At 38.1% G+C, this 18,735-nt stretch overlaps 2 protein-coding genes across 2 annotated transcripts; both read left to right on the top strand.

Annotated features, from left to right (window-relative positions):
* Positions 1-200: 200 nt before the first annotated feature.
* On the top strand, positions 201-7,335 carry LOC129431304 (cytochrome P450 2B4-like). Its single transcript, XM_073875542.1, has 9 exons — positions 201-415; positions 574-735; positions 1,647-1,797; positions 4,757-4,917; positions 5,034-5,207; positions 5,335-5,476; positions 5,957-6,144; positions 6,278-6,419; positions 6,518-7,335. The coding sequence occupies exons 1-9, from the start codon at positions 221-223 to the stop codon at positions 6,706-6,708; spliced, it is 1,506 nt and encodes a 501-aa protein (XP_073731643.1). The 5' UTR covers positions 201-220; the 3' UTR covers positions 6,709-7,335.
* Positions 7,336-8,325: 990 nt separating this feature from the next.
* Positions 8,326-16,265, top strand: LOC129431301 (cytochrome P450 2B4-like). The gene is made up of 9 exons (XM_073875543.1): positions 8,326-8,540; positions 9,314-9,473; positions 9,698-9,847; positions 10,007-10,170; positions 12,099-12,272; positions 12,365-12,506; positions 12,701-12,888; positions 13,003-13,144; positions 15,865-16,265. Exons 1-9 carry the CDS (start codon positions 8,346-8,348, stop codon positions 16,101-16,103), a joined length of 1,554 nt encoding a protein of 517 aa, XP_073731644.1. The 5' UTR covers positions 8,326-8,345; the 3' UTR covers positions 16,104-16,265.
* Positions 16,266-18,735: the final 2,470 nt, after the last annotated feature.

The raw sequence follows: 18,735 nt of genomic DNA, 5'->3' as shown, positions 1-18,735 counted from the left end.
CATGGTTAGTTTTCATAAGGGATAGGTCATCATGTGTATACATTACAATTATTTATGTTTTATTGATGTATTGGAAGTTGCTTATAGATTCATACTTCAAAACATTAATGCTAAGAAAGAGTTAAAACAAAAGGTTGAGTTTGGCACTGTTATTATCTCCACCCTCTTCTTCTGGAGCATAAAAATCCACAAAGGTCGTGTTTGTGTTCAGTCTGTTGTAATGGGGACCGCTGCAATGATTTTCGACCTGAACTCTGTGAGCCTGGCTTTGGTTCTGGGTTTGATCTTTCTAGTTCTGTTTGAGATGATGAGGATTCATTTCACCCGAGCCCAAAATCCACCTGGACCCACACCTTTCCCTTTTGTGGGAACAATACCATATTTTATAAAAGACCCAATGGGATCTATCAGATCAGTGAGTTTTTACTGTCTTAGTCCTCTTTCTGAAATTGTAATGAATGATGTTTTGTTTTAAACAGATATGTGTTCAGAAAACATCTTAAAGTACTTAATGGTTTATACTCAAAAACTGTGAACCAATTCTTTGTTCAACTTTGGTTATTTTAAACTCAGATCAGTCAGGATGAAGAATTGTCCAGTGTGTACCCGGGAAGAACACCAGCGATAGTCTTGAATACACTGCAGATCACAGAGGAAGCACTGGTCCAAAAGGCTTCATCTTTTTCTGGAAGACCAGATTTACCTCTTATAGAATGGACTACTAAAGGACTCGGTCAGTAAAACTTTGTTTGAATAGTTTGGACAATCATGCTGTTATGTAAAATCTAAATTAAACGCAGTCAAGCTATGACACATGTTGTTGTACCACAGATTTCTGTACTTCAGGGTTGTAGCAGGATACCAGCGCCAGGTGCTTTTGTCATAATAAGGATAGTGAGTGGGCCCCTGTATACTTTCATTGTATGGAGAGGAATATAATGAACATCATATACACTACTTAATGCAGCATTTGATGTTGTTGATCACACTATCTTGATAATTCATCTTGAGCAATATTTAGGAATTCAAGGAGTGGCTCTATACAGTATTGTAAGTCAAACAGGAGCTTCACTTCGTCTCAAGAGTTAATTCATGCTCAATTGCTCTTTTGCTTTGGAGGCTAAATTTAGGAAACATAATGTTTTTATTTTACTGTTATGCAGATGACACGCAGATTTATCTTCAATGCTCTAACTACTTTTATAGAAAGTCTAGAGGATAGAAACGGCTGAATGTCTTTTTTTTATTAAATGAAAATAAACAGAGACTATTATTTTTGGGCAGAATGATACTCTAATCTTGGCTTTTTGGCCTTGTATAACAGGAAAGTGGTGAAAAATCTGGTTGTTTTATTCGACAAAGCTTTCAAATTTGATAAGCAAATCAATAATGTTGTTAAATCCAGTTTTTTCACCTGAGACTTCTGGCTAAAGCCAAGATATTTCTTTCTTATAAAAATCTTGAGAAAATCATTCATGCCTTTTTTTTTCAAGGCTTGACTATTGTAATTCATTTTACAAAAGAGTTTGTATGGTAGAGCTGCTCCAACAATATTTAGGGGTATAAACTTATTTGCTATATAAGGCTTTCAGCCAGTGTTTGAATTATGTCAAAGATTATGGGAGTGGTTCTCTATCTTTCTCGGTATTGCAATGGTGAAGTATGGTCACTCGTGGAGACAGCAGAGAAGGTTTGCTCTCCACACACTCAGAAACTTCGGCCTGGGAAAGAAATCTGTGGAAGAGCGAGTGTTAGATGAAGCCCGATACCTGGTTACTGAGATGCTCAAAGGAGAAGGTGTGAGATGTTTTTCCTCTATTCAGATTCTGGGTGTAAACATGTCTACTTTTAGTATAGGTGCATAACTGACTCTGCATACACATTGTCTTCGAATAATTCAACTGTTTATTGTGAATTATTTCTTACACACATCGGGTAAAATCAGCATTTATATCAGTAAGCCATTTCTATCATCTAAGTGGGCTATTGACACTAAATTTCCACCAAATGTAGATATATGGCCACGTGTTGAATTCATACAAAGAGGTCGGAGCATTTGGGTGTACGGGTTGAGTCATAATGGATAAAGTGAAATGACACAGGGAATATGTATTGAACAGATGAAGAAAACAAGGTGCAAAATGGCATAGAAAGCCAGGCGATCACCTGAAATCTGTCAGTATTGAGAGAGAAACCCTGCCCCCTATCAGTACTAATTGATATCAGCTGCTTTAGTTCTAATTGATGGCCTATAAAGGCTTCTCATTACCCAGGAGGCACACATGAAAGACTTTATGATGGGTAAAAGCAAAGAACTCTCTCAAGATCTTCATAAGCTTATCGTTGAATGGGGGAATGATTATAGGTGCATTTCCAGAATGCTGAATGTTCCTGTGAGCACTGTGGGGGCCATTATCCAGAAATGGAAAGAGCATCACTTCACCATAAACCGGCCACGATCAGGTGCTCCACGTAAGATCCCTGTCCGAGGAGCCCAAAGAATAATCAGGAGAGTTCTCCAAAAGCCAAGAACCACTCAGGCAGAACTTCGGGAAGACCTTGCATCAGCAGGTTCAGTTGTTTCAAAGAAAACTGAGCAATGGACTGAACCGCCATGGCTTTCATGCACGCTCACCACGCAAGACTCCATTGCTAAACAAAAAGCATGTTGAGGCTCGGTTAAAGTTTGCGAAAAAGCATTTGGAGAAGCCTGTGGATTATTGGGAGACTATAGTATGGTTAGATGAAAGCAAAATTTTGGGGGTGGAAGCATCATGGTTTGGGGCTGCTTTTCAACAAGGGGTACTGGCAGCCTTCATATTATTTAAGGCAGGATAGATGGAGAAATGTACCGGGACATTCTGGATAAAAATCTGCTGCCATCCACCAGAAAGCTGAAAATGAAAAGAGGGGGGACATTTCAGCAAGACAATGATCCCAAACACAAGGCCAAGGAATCAATGAAGTGGTCAGTCAATCACCTGACCTAAATTCCATAGAAAATCTATTGAGAGAACTGAAGATCAAAGTTCATAAAAGTGGCCCAAGGAACCTTCCAGCTTTAAAGAACATCTGTGTGGAAGAATGGTCCAGAATCACTCCTGAGCAATGCAGACGACTGGTCTCTCCATACAAGAGGTGTCTAGAAGCTGTAATCAACAAAGGCTTTTCTACAATTAAGTATTAAAGACACACTATGCAGTTATTTTACCTTAATATAACAGCTTCAAAGTCATTTCGATGGTAAACGAAGTCATAGTATGGCGAATCATCCTCCTGTTGAAGCTCGGGGAGGACGCCGCTAGCAAAACCACCAATGCAAGGTTGAGAGAACTGCCCCTGACAAATCTCGCGAGAATCACGACTTGCTTTACGGCAACGACGTCACACACGTTAGGCTTGTTCGACTTCGTGCGGCACTGCAAGAACCGACCGCCGGATGACGTCAAAATACCGCAAGAACGATCCGAGACGGCACTTTGACGTCATCCGGCTGTCGGCTCCTGCAGCGCCGCACGAAGTCAACCAAGCCTATAACAACAACTGCACGCGCGCATTTGAGACGTGATGCTCGATGAGGGAAACAGCTAAGAAAATCCGTTCGGAAGAGAGTAGAAAGCGAAAAAGAGAATCTGACCGAGTTAGGAACCCACTCGGTCAGGGCTTTACTCGTTGGCGTGAGCTAATAGACAGCAATTGATGCAAAAGGGATGCTGATCTGGCGATCTTGTTGATGGACATGTAAGTAAATCTCTTATTTGTAAATTTGTTTGCGGTCTATGTTGTATGTGGTTGCGCTTGCTTGTAGTGTGTATTTTTTACTATGCTGTTCATTCATCCAGTGTTGATAATTAGACCAGTAAAATAACTTCAACATGGGTCTAGCTAGCTTACGATCATAAGAGCATTTAGCAGACTTGCTAACAAACACTCGTTTCTCTTACATGTTTTTTTTGCCATCTAAACTCAAGTGTTGTGTTGTGATGTGTACGTAGTCATTTGTCTAATTTCGATTTCTTATGGCCAACGAATAACGGCCAATGTTATGAAATAATGCAACGTATACAATTAACTTTGTCAATGCATTTTGTAATGTTTACATTACAATTAAAAAACAAATGAAATTATACAGTAGACATAACGTTAGACTATAGACTGTTTACTTGTGATTAAGCTGCAATCTTGTAAAAACGTAATAAGCCAGCAAACGCGATAGGCTACTTTATTATTATATGCCTACTCTACACTTGGCATAAACTTCTTATTATCCTATTACCATCATCTGTAGTTTAGTAGACATGCAGTAGCCTAATATTTGTATGAAATTGTGAAACATTCACTGGTCATTATCTTCGGAGTCCATCTCTGCATATTCACGCCCAACACTATCCTTACAGGTACGTACAGAGTGTGGGTGCGAAATTACGACAGTTGCAAGTTTTCCCCTGCGACTCTAGGGGTCGCTGTTTGACAAAAACGTCAAACTGCATAGAATGCCTTTAAATAAATTGAGTTCTATGCTTGTTCCCTGTGTCATTTCACTTTGTTTATTGTGACTCGGCTTGTATACTTGAGTGTTCTGATTTCTTTGTATGAATTTAATGTTTGGGTTTATGGCTACATCTGGTGGAAATTGTCAATAGCCCACTTAGAAATCCGCTTACTGATAAAAATGCTGATGTGTCAAATACTAATTTTTGATGCTGTATATCCACATTGTCCAGTTCAAATCTGATGGACTTTGTCTTTATTAAAGGAACCGCATTTGACCCAGGGCACACCGTACAGAATGCAGTTTCCAATATAATCTGTTCTGTCGTGTTTGGAGATCGCTTTGAATATGATAACAAACGCTTTGCATACCTTCTGAAAATCCTCAATGAGAACATCGTAATGATAGGGTCACCTGTAGGACAGGTAATTTCTAGAAGTCTATAGTGTTGTACTATTGATTATTTGTAAATATAAAAATATTTTAAATTATCCGAAGTACCTGAAAATGTCCAAACACTGAGAATGAGTCTCTGTTTTAGATATTCAACTTGGTTCCTTTCATCAAACACTTCCCTGGACCTCACCAGAAGATCATTCAGAACAACACTGAGCTAGAGGATTTCATTCGTGAAGAAGTTAAAGAACACAGACAAACGTTGGATCCAGAAAACCCTCGAGACTTCATTGATGCCTATATGTTAGAGATTGAGAAAGTGAGAGACTCTATTGCACTAAAATCTGACCTTGCATAAATCCCTTTTTAATCAGACAAAAAAATGTATTACCCTGTATTTGGAAACCAGATCTAGTGGTGCTTTAACAGTTTTTAACCTGATTCAGCAAAAGTCACACGAGGACTCAACATTTCATGAGGAGAACATGGTTAGGTCAGCAGCCGATCTCTTCTTCGCTGGAACCGACACAACGGCGACCACCATCAGATGGGGACTCATCTTCTTGATGGACAGCCCAGATGTACAAGGTGATAAACAAGTGTTCTGAACTTAATGTGTAAAACAACTGGTTATAATCTACACCAGACTCATTAAAGGCGCTCTAAGCGAATTCACACGTTTTAGACCATAAAACAATTTTTTGTTACATACAGCAAACATCTCCTCACTATCTGTTTGCTGCCTGTCCGTTGATCAAACTGTAAAAAAGGCGACCTCTGTAGACAGCCCAGGCTTCACAAACTGCAATAAAAACAAAGTGATGCATTCATGAAAGCACAGAAGGGAGGGGGAGCGGGAGGAGTTAGCTACGCTCTGTTTGTTTGAAAACAGTTCAAACATCAACAAAAAGTGACGTCACACAGATTCGCTTAGAGCGCCTTTAAAGTAGCGTGAGGCTTTTATTAAAAAGATTATCTGTTTAGATGTTCAGTGTCTGACTTTTTCTGCAGTTAGTTACTTATATTACATGAGCTAGATTGACAGAAAATCTGATGTTTTGTTACAAGAGCGATGTCATAAGGAGATTGTTCAGGTGTTGGGTTATGATCGTCTGCCCAGCATGGATGACCGTGACAAACTTCCATACACATACGCCACTGTTCATGAGATTCAACGCTGTGCTAACATTGTTCCTCTTGGTGTATTTCATGAAACCACACAGCCAACAAAACTAAGAGGATATGACATTCCCAAGGTAATAAATGAATGAAACATGCTGAGATGATAGAAGTTGGTACAGTGAATCTTTCGAGCTAAAATGTGACATGGACTTTGTAAGATTCCTTCACAGATCTTTAGCACATATTCAGATCAACTCTCTTTTATAGGGAACTATGATCATGACAAACTTAACAGCAATTTTAAGCAATAAGGAGCATTGGAAATGTCCGGACACTTTTAATCCAGAGAATTTCTTGGATGAGAACGGACATTTCTACAAACCTGAGGCGTTCATTCCTTTCTCAATCGGTGAGTTGTTCATTTGTGATTCTAAAGAGTCAACATATTTGACTGTAAGCTGAATATGTTAAACTGATATTCATTGTGTGTTCATGTTCATCATTCAGGTCCGAGGGTTTGTCTCGGTGAGATCCTTGCGAGGACGGAGCTTTTCCTTTTCTTTGTGTCTCTCCTACAGCGAATTCATTTCTCCTGGCCACCAAACTCACATCATCCAGACATGGATGGAATCATGGGCATAGTGAGATACCCACACCCCTTTAAAATCATCTGCCGTAGCAGAGATGCCAAAGACTGACCATCAGTGATCCGACCCGACACGCCAACAGACAGAAGAAGAACATTGAAATCTGTCTACATCTACATTCAGAATAAAAGATACATCTTGTTGAAGGTCCAGGATTGATGTATTAACAATTTTTCCTAAACATTTATATGACAATAAAGAGTAAAAAAAACACTGCACCAGTGCACTACTGGTGAAGCCAACTCATCTTACAAAACTGTTGTAGAACTGGTTGAGTTTTTGCATCATGTGATTGTGTGAATTAAATTACCTTAGTTCAAATCATAGCTTAAGCTATAAGTTACTGGGTAAAACTTATTTATACAATGTTATCTACAGATCCTTAAATTTTTGCCTAGCTGTAGGGTGACCACCACCTACAAATGAAATATGTAACCAAATTTGTGTGGGCCATTAAATTGAAAAACTGGAAGTGTTATTCTGCCATTTATCTCACAACAATACTTACAGGCATGTTTAAGTGTTTGTTTGAATCTGCTGTCTGCACTTGGGTTCTGTTAACAATTAACCAAATACTAACAATACTAAATCCAAAGTTTACGGTTTAGAATTTGGATATGAGCAATAGGAATAGTGACTTTGCCTTGGCAAATAAACCGTGAAGTACACATGAAGGCAGTCTTTAAAATGGATTGTGTTGATATGTCTATTATAAAACTGTAGCACAGACCAATGAACAAAGCACCTGATGAATTCCACCCAGCCAGGCACGTGCAAGTTAAAAGTTCCTCCCACTGCAACAAAGCTCAGGTATTGCATGAGGTTGCATAACTTAGTTATCCTTTACCTGTGGCATAATTTTACTTCAGGTTGTACCTTTACACACCCTTTTTACAGATTGTGCAATTAATGTAAATCAGGGGGGTGTCTTGCTCTCTCTCTCCTTCTCACACATCAAAACAAAACAGATAGAGAATGGTGAAAGATCAGAAGACCAAATCCTATCCAGTGAGGAAATAGTTTCTGTGTTGTTAACACAAATATTTACGATGTCCAGCTTGGACTATCACACAAAGCATCTGTTTCTGCAAATGTTCGATTCATGACTCGATTGAACTGATACTGTTTCAGCAGTAACAACATAAACGGCTTTCATGGAAGTGTGGAACAAATCTACAGATCAAAGCACAGAATCAATAACAACAGAGTCCTTTTAGAGAAGTTTATTGCCTGGAATGAAATTGAATTTGACACCCCTGATGCACATAAAGATTACTGAGTAGAATTGTTCATTAATATTGGTTGTTTTAAAGTTTAATGAGGTCAGCCAATCATTTATTCACTATAAAGTCATTTAGGTTTCTGTAGCTTGTTTGAATCTCTGCAGATTTCAGTATGCTAAACCTTTCTGAACTTTTAAGGATTTCCATAGGAAAAGAGTAAAGAAAGAAAAGAACCTAAAAGTGCCTGCAGTGTCTCAAACCTCTGATTTTAATGTCCATAGGTCATCATGTTTATACATTACAGTTATTTAAGTTTTTCTTTTATAGTTTTTCTCACATGATTCATACTTCATAACATTAATGCTAAGAAAGAGTTAACAAAACAGGGTAAGTCTGACACTGTCATTGTCTCCACCCCCCACCTTAAAAGAAACCAGAGATCGTGTTTGTGTTCAGTATGTTGCAATGGGGACCGCTGCAATGATTTTCGACCTGAACTCTGTGAGCCTGGCTTTGATTCTGGGTTTGATCTTTCTGGTTCTGTTTGAGATGATGAGGATTCATTTCACCAAAGCCCGAAATCCGCCTGGACCCACACCTTTCCCTTTTGTGGGAACTGTACCATATTTTATAAAGGATCCAATGGGGTCTATCAGATCAGTGAGTATTTACTGTCTTAGTCATATTCTTTCTTATTCTCTTACTAAAACTCCTTCTGAAATTGTGAAGATGTTTATCTAGATATAGCTCTAGAAAGTTAAGAGACCAGTTTAAGATTATTTTCAGCTTTTTTATTTACTATATAGAGGTATGCGTTTAAGTAAGACTATAATTTTTGTTTCATTCTGTTATCCACCAACAACCTTTCTGCCAAATTCCTAATATAAATAATGTTTTAATTTGCACTGATTTGCAGAAAAGTGAAAACAAAAGATGCAATGTTTTTAGATCTTGAATACTTCAAAGAAACAATTTTTTATTCATTCATAAACAGCGCAATGTTAACGTGTATTTTAAAAATAGTTCAAAATTTGGTAAGGCTGATTTTTAGTCACATCTTTCATGTGTCCTATCATGCTCTCAGTCTTTTACATTGCTGTTGACTGACTTCATGTCACTCCTGAGGTTTGCTTTTGTTGAAACTTAACAGACACTGGACTGAAATGGTCACAAAAAAAAGTTTATTTAAGGCAAAACTTGAGTGCTCTCTAAATTTTTTCCAGAGCTATGTGTGTTCAGAATGTGACAACATTTAAAATACTTAAAGGTTTATACTCAAAAATCAGTGTTTGATGTTAATCAGTGTTCAAAAATTGTGAAGATGTTTAGATACGTGTTCAGAATGTAATAATATCTTAAAAAGTGTTCTTAACAATTAAATATTTTATCAGTGAAAATCCATTTTTGTTGAACTTTAATTATTTTAAACTCAGATCAGCCAGTTTGGAGAATTGTCCACTATTTACCTGGGAAGAAAACCAGCAATAATCCTAAACACACTGGAGATCAACAAGGAAGCCCTGGTGCAAGAAGGTTCATCTTTTTCTGGAAGACCAGTTATACCTGTTATAGAATGGATAACTAAAGGACTCGGTCAGTAAAACTTTGTTTGGATGGTTTGGATGTAGATATCATGCTGGTATGTAAGATCAATCTATGACACATGTTATGAGCAAAATAAATGTTTAGCAGAATGTATGGCAGGTGCTTTTGTCATAATAAGGACAGTGAGTGGGTCATAATATACTTTTATTGTGTGGAGAGGAAGATCATAAACATCTACACCACTGGTGGTAAAAGTTTTCTCTGTTTCTCAGGTATTGTGATGGTGACGTACGGTCACACCTGGAGACAGCAGAGAAGGTTTGCTCTCCACACTCTTAGAAACTTCGGACTGGGAAAGAAATCTGTAGAAGAGCGTGTGTTAGATGAAGGCCATTACCTGGTTACTGAGATGCTCAAAGATGTTCTTCCTCTATTCAGATTCATTTCTTAGTGTAGGTGTAAACATTTGATTTTAATGTCATACAGCATCTAAAAGATTTTTGTTGTATTCATTTATGCTATATACTGTATATGTATATTGTCCTGTTCAAATCACATACTGATGGACTTTGTTTTTGTTGAAGGTACGGCATTTGACCCACAGCACGCCTTACAGAATGCAGTTTCCAATATAATCTGTTCCATCATATTTGGAGATCGCTTTGAATATGATAACAAACGCTTCGCATACCTTCTGAAAATCCTCAATGAGAACTTTATGCTGACAGGGTCACCTGTGGGACAGGTAATTTCTAATCATCAGGCTGTAGGCTGTGATGTCACTTTGTTATTTTACTCATATTCAGAATTTTAATGGTCATGTAAAACCTGCAAATATTGGGGAATTGTGCATTTTTTGGTGTCAACGTCCTTAATTAGATTATTATCTTATTTAGAATAAGGTCAATATACAGTGGCAAGAAAAAGTATGGGAACACCTAGGAATGAACTCTACAGTGATGAGAAGCATCAGCTCTTATGAACCATGCCTCGCAAGAAGGAGCTCTCTAAAGATATCCGATCAAGAGTTGTTGCGCTCCATAAGGCTGAAAAGGGATACAAAACAATTTCAAAATGTTTAGACATGCATCAGTCGACAGTTAGACAAATTATCTATAAATGAAGACAGTTTAATACTGTAGCTACCTTTCCTAGAAGTGGGCACACAGCCAAGATGATTTCTAAGGCACAACACAGATTACTCAATGAAGTAAAGAAGAACCCACCAGTATCAGTTAAAAGCTTAAAGACATCATTGGAACTGGCACACATCTCTGTTCATGAGTCCACCATACGTAAGTCTTTGTACAGACATGGTGTCTATGGCTGAACACTACAGAGGAACCCGCTGCTCTCCCAAAAAACATTGCTGTGAGCCTGAAGTTTGCCAAAGAGCACCTTGGCAAACCCTAGTGCTACTAGGAAAACATTTTATGGACTAATAAAACAAAAGTTAAATTTTTTTGGGGAAAATACTATGGGTGCAAAAAGGGCACAGCTTACCAACATCAAAACATCAACCCAACAGTGGAGTATGGTGGAGGAAACATCATGATTTAGGCATGCTTTGCTGCCTTAGGGCCTGGACCACTTGCCATCATTGAGAGGAAAATGAATTCCCAAGTTTAACAAAATATCCTACAGGATAATCTCAGGGTGGCTATCCACCAGTTGAGGGTCAATAGAAGTTGGTTGATGCAGCAGGACAATGACCTTAAGCATCAAAATAATTCCACCACAGACTTGCTTAAGAAAAACAAAATGTGCCATTTGGAGTGGCCTGGTCCAGGGGTTTTCGGACCCGTCCTGGAGGACCACTAGTGCTGTAGATTTTGCATGTTTCCCTTCTGTGACACATCTCATTCAGTTGCCTTACACACCCCATTCAGGCCTTCCAGTCTCTACTAATGAGCTGAAGATTTAAACAGATGTGTCGAGTGAGGGATGCATGCGGGTTGTGCAGTGCTGGTGGTCCTCCAGGACGGGTTTGAAAACCCCTGACCTAGTCAAAGCCCAGACCTTAACCTCATGGAGATGCTGTGTAATGACATCAAATTTTGTAAAAGGGGAGTGGGCAAAATTCCTTCTGAATGATGTGCAGGTCTGTTTCAGAACTACTGAAAGCACTTTCTTAAAGTAATTACTGCCAAAGGAGGTTCAACAAACTATTCAATCCAAGGGTTCACTTACATTTTCCTCCAGCACTGTGAATGTTTAATGGGTGTTTTCAAAAAAGCCACAAGAAACTAGAATTATTTGTGTGTTGTCAGCTTATGCACATTGTGTTTGTCTATTGTTGTGACCTATATGAGGATCAGATCACATTTTATGGCAAATGACAGTAGAAAACCAGTTCATTCCTAGGGGTTCACATACTTTTTGTTGCCACTGTGATTAGATTACTGCTGTCCATGTAAACGAGGTCAGTGTTTTTTCCGCAGTGACAATGTTGTCCACTCCAGTAACTGACGAGAGAAGGATGACATGAACTCCAGATGTCGGAAGTCGCCAAGCTTCCATTAAAATGAATGAGATTGCGTCCCTCTGCTACTACTAGTCGCTGGTGGTCTGAATGGGGCATAAGACGTATAGGTTGTGGTTAACATGATCTCTGTTTGAGGGATAAATATTTTTTAAATCATGTAATGATGAGAATATCAATCTCTGTTTTAGATCTTCAACTTGGTTCCTTTCATCAAACACTTCCCTGGACCTCACCAAAAGATCAATCAGAATGCCACTGAGTTACTGGATTTCATCCGTGAAGAAGTTAAAGAACACAAACAAACTTTGGATCCAGAAAACCCTCGAGACTTCATTGATGCCTATATGTTAGAGATTGAGAAAGTGAGAGACTCTATCGATCTCAAATCTGACCTGTCATGAAACTCTTACCTTACTCTTATAGGTTTAGCATCCATTATTATTTTTACCTTTAGCAAAAATCACACGAGGACTCAACGTTTCATGAGGAGAACATGGTTATGTCAGCAGCCGACCTCTTCTTGGCTGGAACCGACACAACGTCCACCACCATTAGATGGGGACTCATTTTCTTGATGGACAACCCAGATGTACAAGGTGATAAACAAGTTTTCTGAACTTTTAATGTGCAAAACAGCAGGTTATAATCTGCACCAGACTCATTAAAGGAAGTAATGTGAGGTTTTTATAAAACAGATGATCTGTTTAGATGTTCATTGTCTGACTTTACCTGCAGTTTAACTTATCAGTTTTTTTTGTCAATCTAGCTCATGTAATATGTTTTGTCACAGAGCGATGTCATAAGGAGATTGTTCAGGTGTTGGGTTATGATCGTCTGCCCAGCATGGATGACCGCGACAAACTTCCATACACATACGCCACTGTTCATGAGATTCAGCGCTGTGCCAACATTGTTCCTTTTGGTGTAGTTCATGAAACCACACAGCCAACCAAACTAAGAGGATATGACATTCCCAAGGTAATGAATAAAAGAAATATGGTGGGATGATATAAGTGAGTACAGTGAATCTTTTGGGCTAAAATGTTACCTAGACTTTGTGAGATTCCTTTACAGATTGACTTTCTTTTATAGGGAACTATGATCATGACAAACTTAACAGCAATTTTCAGTAATAAGGAGCACTGGAAATGTCCGGACACTTTCAGTCCAGAAAATTTCTTAGATGAGAACGGACATTTCTACAAACCTGAGGCGTTCATCGCCTTTTCAATGGGTGGGTTGTTTATTTGTGATTATGAAGTGTCAAAAGATTTAACTATGAGCAGAGGTGGGTAGAGTACCCAAAATCTGTACTCAAGTAAAAGTACAAGTACTTATACAAAAATGTACTCAAGTAAAAGTAAAAGTATCAATCTAATTATTTACTTGAGTAAGAGTAAAAAAGTATAAGATGAAAAAACTACTCAAGTAGTTAGTTAGTCGTTACTTCCGATCTGATAGAGAAGTAGCGCAAAAGCACTGAATTTCAGACTACTTGGAGGTTTTTCACAAACCTCTCCTTAAAAGTCTCATTGTTCTGCTTATACAAGTAAAGCAGCCTATCTCAGTCCTGCAATGGGTACATTATCACATAACGTGTCATTTGAGAAAAAATCTCAAACACACACACACAGATGTTTTTCTGACGGTTAACTCTGTATTTATTTCATGTTCACAACATAAACTTGTCAGCATCTGCCTTTAACCATTACAGTAGTGATGGGAAGTTCGGATCATTTTTCTGATTCGGATCTTTGAATCTCGTTCATCAAAATGAACTAATCTTTTTTTGAGTCATTTCGTTCTTTTCGTTCAATTAAAATATGATTACCTATAATTTCACAAATTACCCCAAAATAACCACTTATGCAAACAATTATGACATTTCTAACAAGTTATGAGAAATAAAAATCCTTATTTCATTATTTTTTGACACAAGCTCTGAAACCTGCACAAGAGATAGAAATGATTAGCTTACCTCCTAAGTCAGTCCTCGTGTACAAGTCAGGGTAATGCAGCCAAAGCCAAATTATAAGAAACTGAACTTCATATTTATCACATTTGTACGCCTCCTCTCGTGTCTACAGATGTAAGTTGTTAACTCGTCACTGTCTTACTGACTCTCTGTGTTCGGCCAGGCTGTGCCGTGTGATATATTCAGCACAGTATCGGGCCGGAAAGAGAAATGATTAGTTCATCATTCTCTCGAGTTCGGGACGGGTTCGAGTCTTTCGTTCTTCCTGTCAGCTTCATAGAGGCTATGCTTTCAGGACCGGAAAGATAAATGATTAGTTCATCTTTCGGTTACGAGTCTTTCGTTCTTCCTGTCAGTCCCATAGAGGCTATGCTGTCAGTACCGGAAAAAGAAATGATTAGTTCATTCAAGTCTTGAGTTCGGGTTCGGCCGGGTCCGAGTCCTTATGTCACGTGACCGCTGGTATATCACATTAAATACAACATTAGATTCGTATTATTGATTGCGTCTAAATGTATCCTATATTGTTTTATATATAGTAATTAAAATACTAAATATGTCCAAAAACATTATTTGAAAAATAAAAGTTCCATCTTATTGAAGAACGAAAGACTCGGACCCGACCGAACCCGAACTCGAAAGGTGAACTAATCATTTCTCTTTCCGGTACTCGTAGCATAGCATCTATGGGACTGACAGGAAGAACAAAAGACTCGAACCTGTCCCGAACTCGAGACTCAAGAGAATTATGAACTAATCATTTCTGTTTCAGATTCAGAACCCATATGTTGCGCAATGCGCATGCGCGGTCAACACAAAATGAACGAATCACTCTCTGAGACAACCCGATAGTCCCGAGTCATATTAAAGATTCGTTCGAAATGAACGAATCGTTCATGAACGACACACCACTACATTACAGTAAACAAAAAAGAACGTGTATGTCTGTTTGTTATCATGTTTTTATATGAATAGGTTATTTTCATTGCCATTAAAGTGCAATTACTGAACATTAACAGGAGCTTAATAAAAATGATCATTTTAGAATTTCATATGGAACTTATCTGTTTGTGCAAATCAACTCTACATTTATTATAATATATAATACATGTTTCTTTAAAATCAAACTTTATTCTTTTATTTTTATTCATTCATTCTTTAGAAAGGATTTAAATAAAATACAATCCCGTTTTTATTTGAATGTATTTTCTACACATTGTGAGGTGTCCGGATTTGTGTATAAATGCAAGACGTCCTTACATTTTGCTGTTCAGTTTGTTTAGTTGTGGGGAAATTATACGGAAATGTGCAGATGAACGTGCTTGTATGGTTTAACTTACACTAGGTTTTGTCATCGCTTGCACAAGAGTGGATATGGCAAAAACACATTAATAGTGTTCAAATAGACAATACTGACACTTACTTCAGGTTGGATCTTGAATTCCTGTAAGCTGAGATGTCAGCTCGTTCAGTGAACAAAGCATGCATCGCATCATGAAACTATTCTTTTTGACCTCTTGGAGTGAAAACATAGACCGAACTTGAAGCCGCCATGCATGATCTGCCTCTGATATCTCGCACAACGCACACGCGCCCTCATCTGCTTCTCTTATCATCTACGCGCGGTACCGCGCGGTCACGCGCGCTAAAGGGTGACGCAGCCTGTCTCGCAAAACTTTCGAACACGCCCTATAAACTTTAACAAACATATATATTCATTAATTATTACCATTTGAAAGTAGCGCAGTAACGCCGCCGAATGTAGCGAAGTAAAAGTACAGTTTTTTCACTAGAAATGTACTTGAGTAAGAGTAAAAAGTACCTATCCTTAAATTTACTCTAAAAGTACTAGTTACACAAAAAATGTACTCAAGTACATGTAACGAAGTAAATGTAATTCGTTACTACCCACCTCTGACTATGAGCAGAAATTAGTGTACAAAACTGATATCAATTGTGTGTTTATGTTCATTCTTCAGGTCCAAGGGTTTGTCTTGGAGAGACCCTGGCAAGGACAGAGCTTTTCCTTTACATTGTGTCTCTACTACAGCGGATTCATTTCTCCTGGCCATCGAACTCACAGCATCCAGACATGAATGGTATCCTGGGTCTGGTGAGATACCCTGAGCACTTTAAAATCATCTGTCATAGCCGAGATGCCAAAGACGGACCATCAGTGACCCGACCAAACACGCCAACAGAAAGAAAAGAACACTGAAATCTGTCTGCATCCACATTCAGAATAAAAGCTCCTGCTCAGAATCTATAGATACATTTTCTGAAGATTGTTGAGGTCCTGGATTGATGTATTGACTATTTTTTCCTAAGCATCCTTTGATTTCCTCCCCCAATGAGAATTGCTCACCATCTCCCCTCATTTTTAGGAGTTTACAGTTTTTACCAATTGCTTACACACGTTTTTAAAACTAAGTCTCCTTTTTTTCAAAACTCTACACACAATTCTCAAAACTGCAAACACAAAATGCAAAGAAGCTCACATCTCCTTCAAAATGCAATATTTGGAAAAGGAAAGCAAGTTACTTCCTCATAGATCTTTGTGTTTTAGGTAGAAAATTGTGTGTAGTGTTTTGATAAAAGTGTTTCATGCAAGTGAGTCAAGGGCTGAGAAATAGCTTATGGGTTTGATGATTTGGCATGTAGTTTTGCACTTTGAGTGAGTGGTTTTAAAAATCGTGTGACACGAAAAGATTTTGTGTGTAAGCATTCGTAAAAAACTGTAATTTCAGGCCATGCACATAAGCTTGGCAACAGTGTGTGTCTGATGAAACTGTCTATTTAATGCACTTGTATTTGCTCTCCTGTGCTGATTCATTGTCTTCATTTTTCAGGAGATTCTGAAGTCCCAAGTATCATGTGTGTGTTTTTAAATGTTTATGTTTTACCCTCTCACAAGTGTTTCTGCATGTCCTTGTTTACAGTGGTTTATGCCTTCTTGATTGGGCCATGTTTTTTGTTTTATTTAGATAAAAACATTTTTTGTCTGAACATGCTGTCTGTAATTGTGTTCTGTTTACAGTTATCTAAATACTTAGAATAATTACACCAAAGTTTAGGATTTGGATATGAATAATAGGAATAGCAAAATTTCCGTGATAAATAAACCTTAAACAGTAGAAGGCAGTCTATAAGGTTTTGTAGATGTGTGTATGTATATGTTTGAACTACACCCAGTCAATAACATGAAGAACATTATTTTCCATATTACAACGAAATGTACAAAAAAGCATAAGCTGCATTTCCATTACACATTTGTGCAAAACAGCAATATTTTCTAAATGTTAACACAAAAAAAAAAACGATTGCGAAATGACACGTTTCCATTATCCGATGATATGTGACTAAAACGTCGTTTTTCCTCTTGCTGCGATAAGTCATTTCAAACATCACATTGACTGATGTTGGTAGGTTTTGTAATATCACATCAATTGCACTAGGCATTATTTTTAACCAAAGGATACGTAAGAGTATTATCCAAACATTAATGTCAAGGAAACCCCTTATACTTAGGAGCAGAAACATATAGGTGTTTTTTTAGAGTAATGTGTAGGATATGTAGGGGTGTTATCCAGACCCTATTGGCAAGGAACGTCTGTTGAGGTGTTTCTGTGAGGTTTTCCTGCACAGCGTCATCTTCAAATAATGATTATGTGACTTAAATCAGGTGACCTGGAAATGCGAATACTAAATAATAAATGCCGTGTTGCGAAATAAACATCTTCCGAATTGCCTGAAAAACCACCTCATGTGAGCGTAAATGTTTTTGCGATATATTGGAGTTTTAGCAAAATTGACATGTTTCCATTAGTCGTATTTTTCAATTCGCACAATTTGACGGGTAATGGAAATGCACCTAAAGTGTGAGTTTGCATGTATTACTGAATGCTGTCATTCTTTACATTTGGCATAATTTTGCATTATCTTTCACCTTTAGGAGGATTTCAATAAAGCTCGGTGGGTATAGATTTGTGGTGTTAAGCCCAATAGTCGGGGGTGGGACTTCAGTCCTTAAAAGGGTGTCACTGCACCCATTTCCAAAACATTCGCCGTCCCGTGCATTTTTCTCGTTCTCCCTAAACCAAACTGTGCAGAGTCTTTCACTGGGATGACGTTGTATCTTCAATACGTATATGTACATGTGTGTGTATGTGTGTATATATATATATATATATATATATATATATATATATATATATATATATATATATATGTATGTATGTTTGTGTATATGTACATGTGTATACATATGAATGGCCCCTACGCTAATTGGGTTTTGTTTTTCTTTCTTTATGTCTCGTGCTTGTCTCCGAGGACAATGAGACAAACAGACCCAGTTCCGGTAAATGTGAAAGTCGGCACACCTCTGACCCACCGGCAGACCTTCAACGTGATGCCCAGCTGATGCATGACCAACGACCACTGGCAGAACCCGCTTAAGCTCCGCCTAATCTCCTTAATCGTTTCAATGTATATATAAATATATCTCCCAAGGGTTTTTCCCTTCTATGACTTTTTTTTACTTCCCCGGCTGAGCCTGGGGTTTTTTTTCTCCTAGGGGGTTTTTCAACCCGGGGAGGCAGCCTTCTTGGGCTTAACTTAGCACCCTCTTCTTTACGTTACATTAGCAATACGCACGCTTATAATGTTGATTCATAGCCGCAGCAAATTTAGTTGCTTGTGCTATCGTGTATTATGTTGTGCTATCTGTTGTTTTTCTGTGCTTTCCACTGCTTCTATTAATGTAAAGCTGCTTTGAAACAATCACCAATTGTGAAAAGCGCTATATAATTGAATTGAATTGAACCTTTACGCACCTTTACAGATCATGTGAC

The sequence above is a fragment of the Misgurnus anguillicaudatus genome, chromosome 13 (genome assembly GCF_027580225.2).
Source record: "Misgurnus anguillicaudatus chromosome 13, ASM2758022v2, whole genome shotgun sequence".
Classification (NCBI taxonomy): Eukaryota; Metazoa; Chordata; class Actinopteri; order Cypriniformes; family Cobitidae; genus Misgurnus; species Misgurnus anguillicaudatus.
Note: the sequence above shows the minus strand (reverse complement) of the source record. Positions and strands in the feature narration are given on the sequence as shown.

Bases quoted from the DNA above. Each gene is read 5' to 3' on its own strand.
- LOC129431304 (XM_073875542.1), top strand. From the start codon at position 221: ATGGGGACCGCTGCAATGATTTTCGACCTGAACTCTGTGAGCCTGGCT. The intron at 1,798-4,756 runs GTGTGAGATGTT...TCTTTATTAAAG, and splicing joins TGAGATGCTCAAAGGAGAAG to GAACCGCATTTGACCCAGGG. The intron at 5,477-5,956 runs GTGATAAACAAG...TTTTGTTACAAG, and splicing joins GGACAGCCCAGATGTACAAG to AGCGATGTCATAAGGAGATT.
- LOC129431301 (XM_073875543.1), top strand. From the start codon at position 8,346: ATGGGGACCGCTGCAATGATTTTCGACCTGAACTCTGTGAGCCTGGCT. The intron at 9,848-10,006 runs TTCTTCCTCTAT...TTGTTTTTGTTG, and splicing joins TACTGAGATGCTCAAAGATG to AAGGTACGGCATTTGACCCA. The intron at 12,889-13,002 runs GTAATGAATAAA...TTTCTTTTATAG, and splicing joins GAGGATATGACATTCCCAAG to GGAACTATGATCATGACAAA.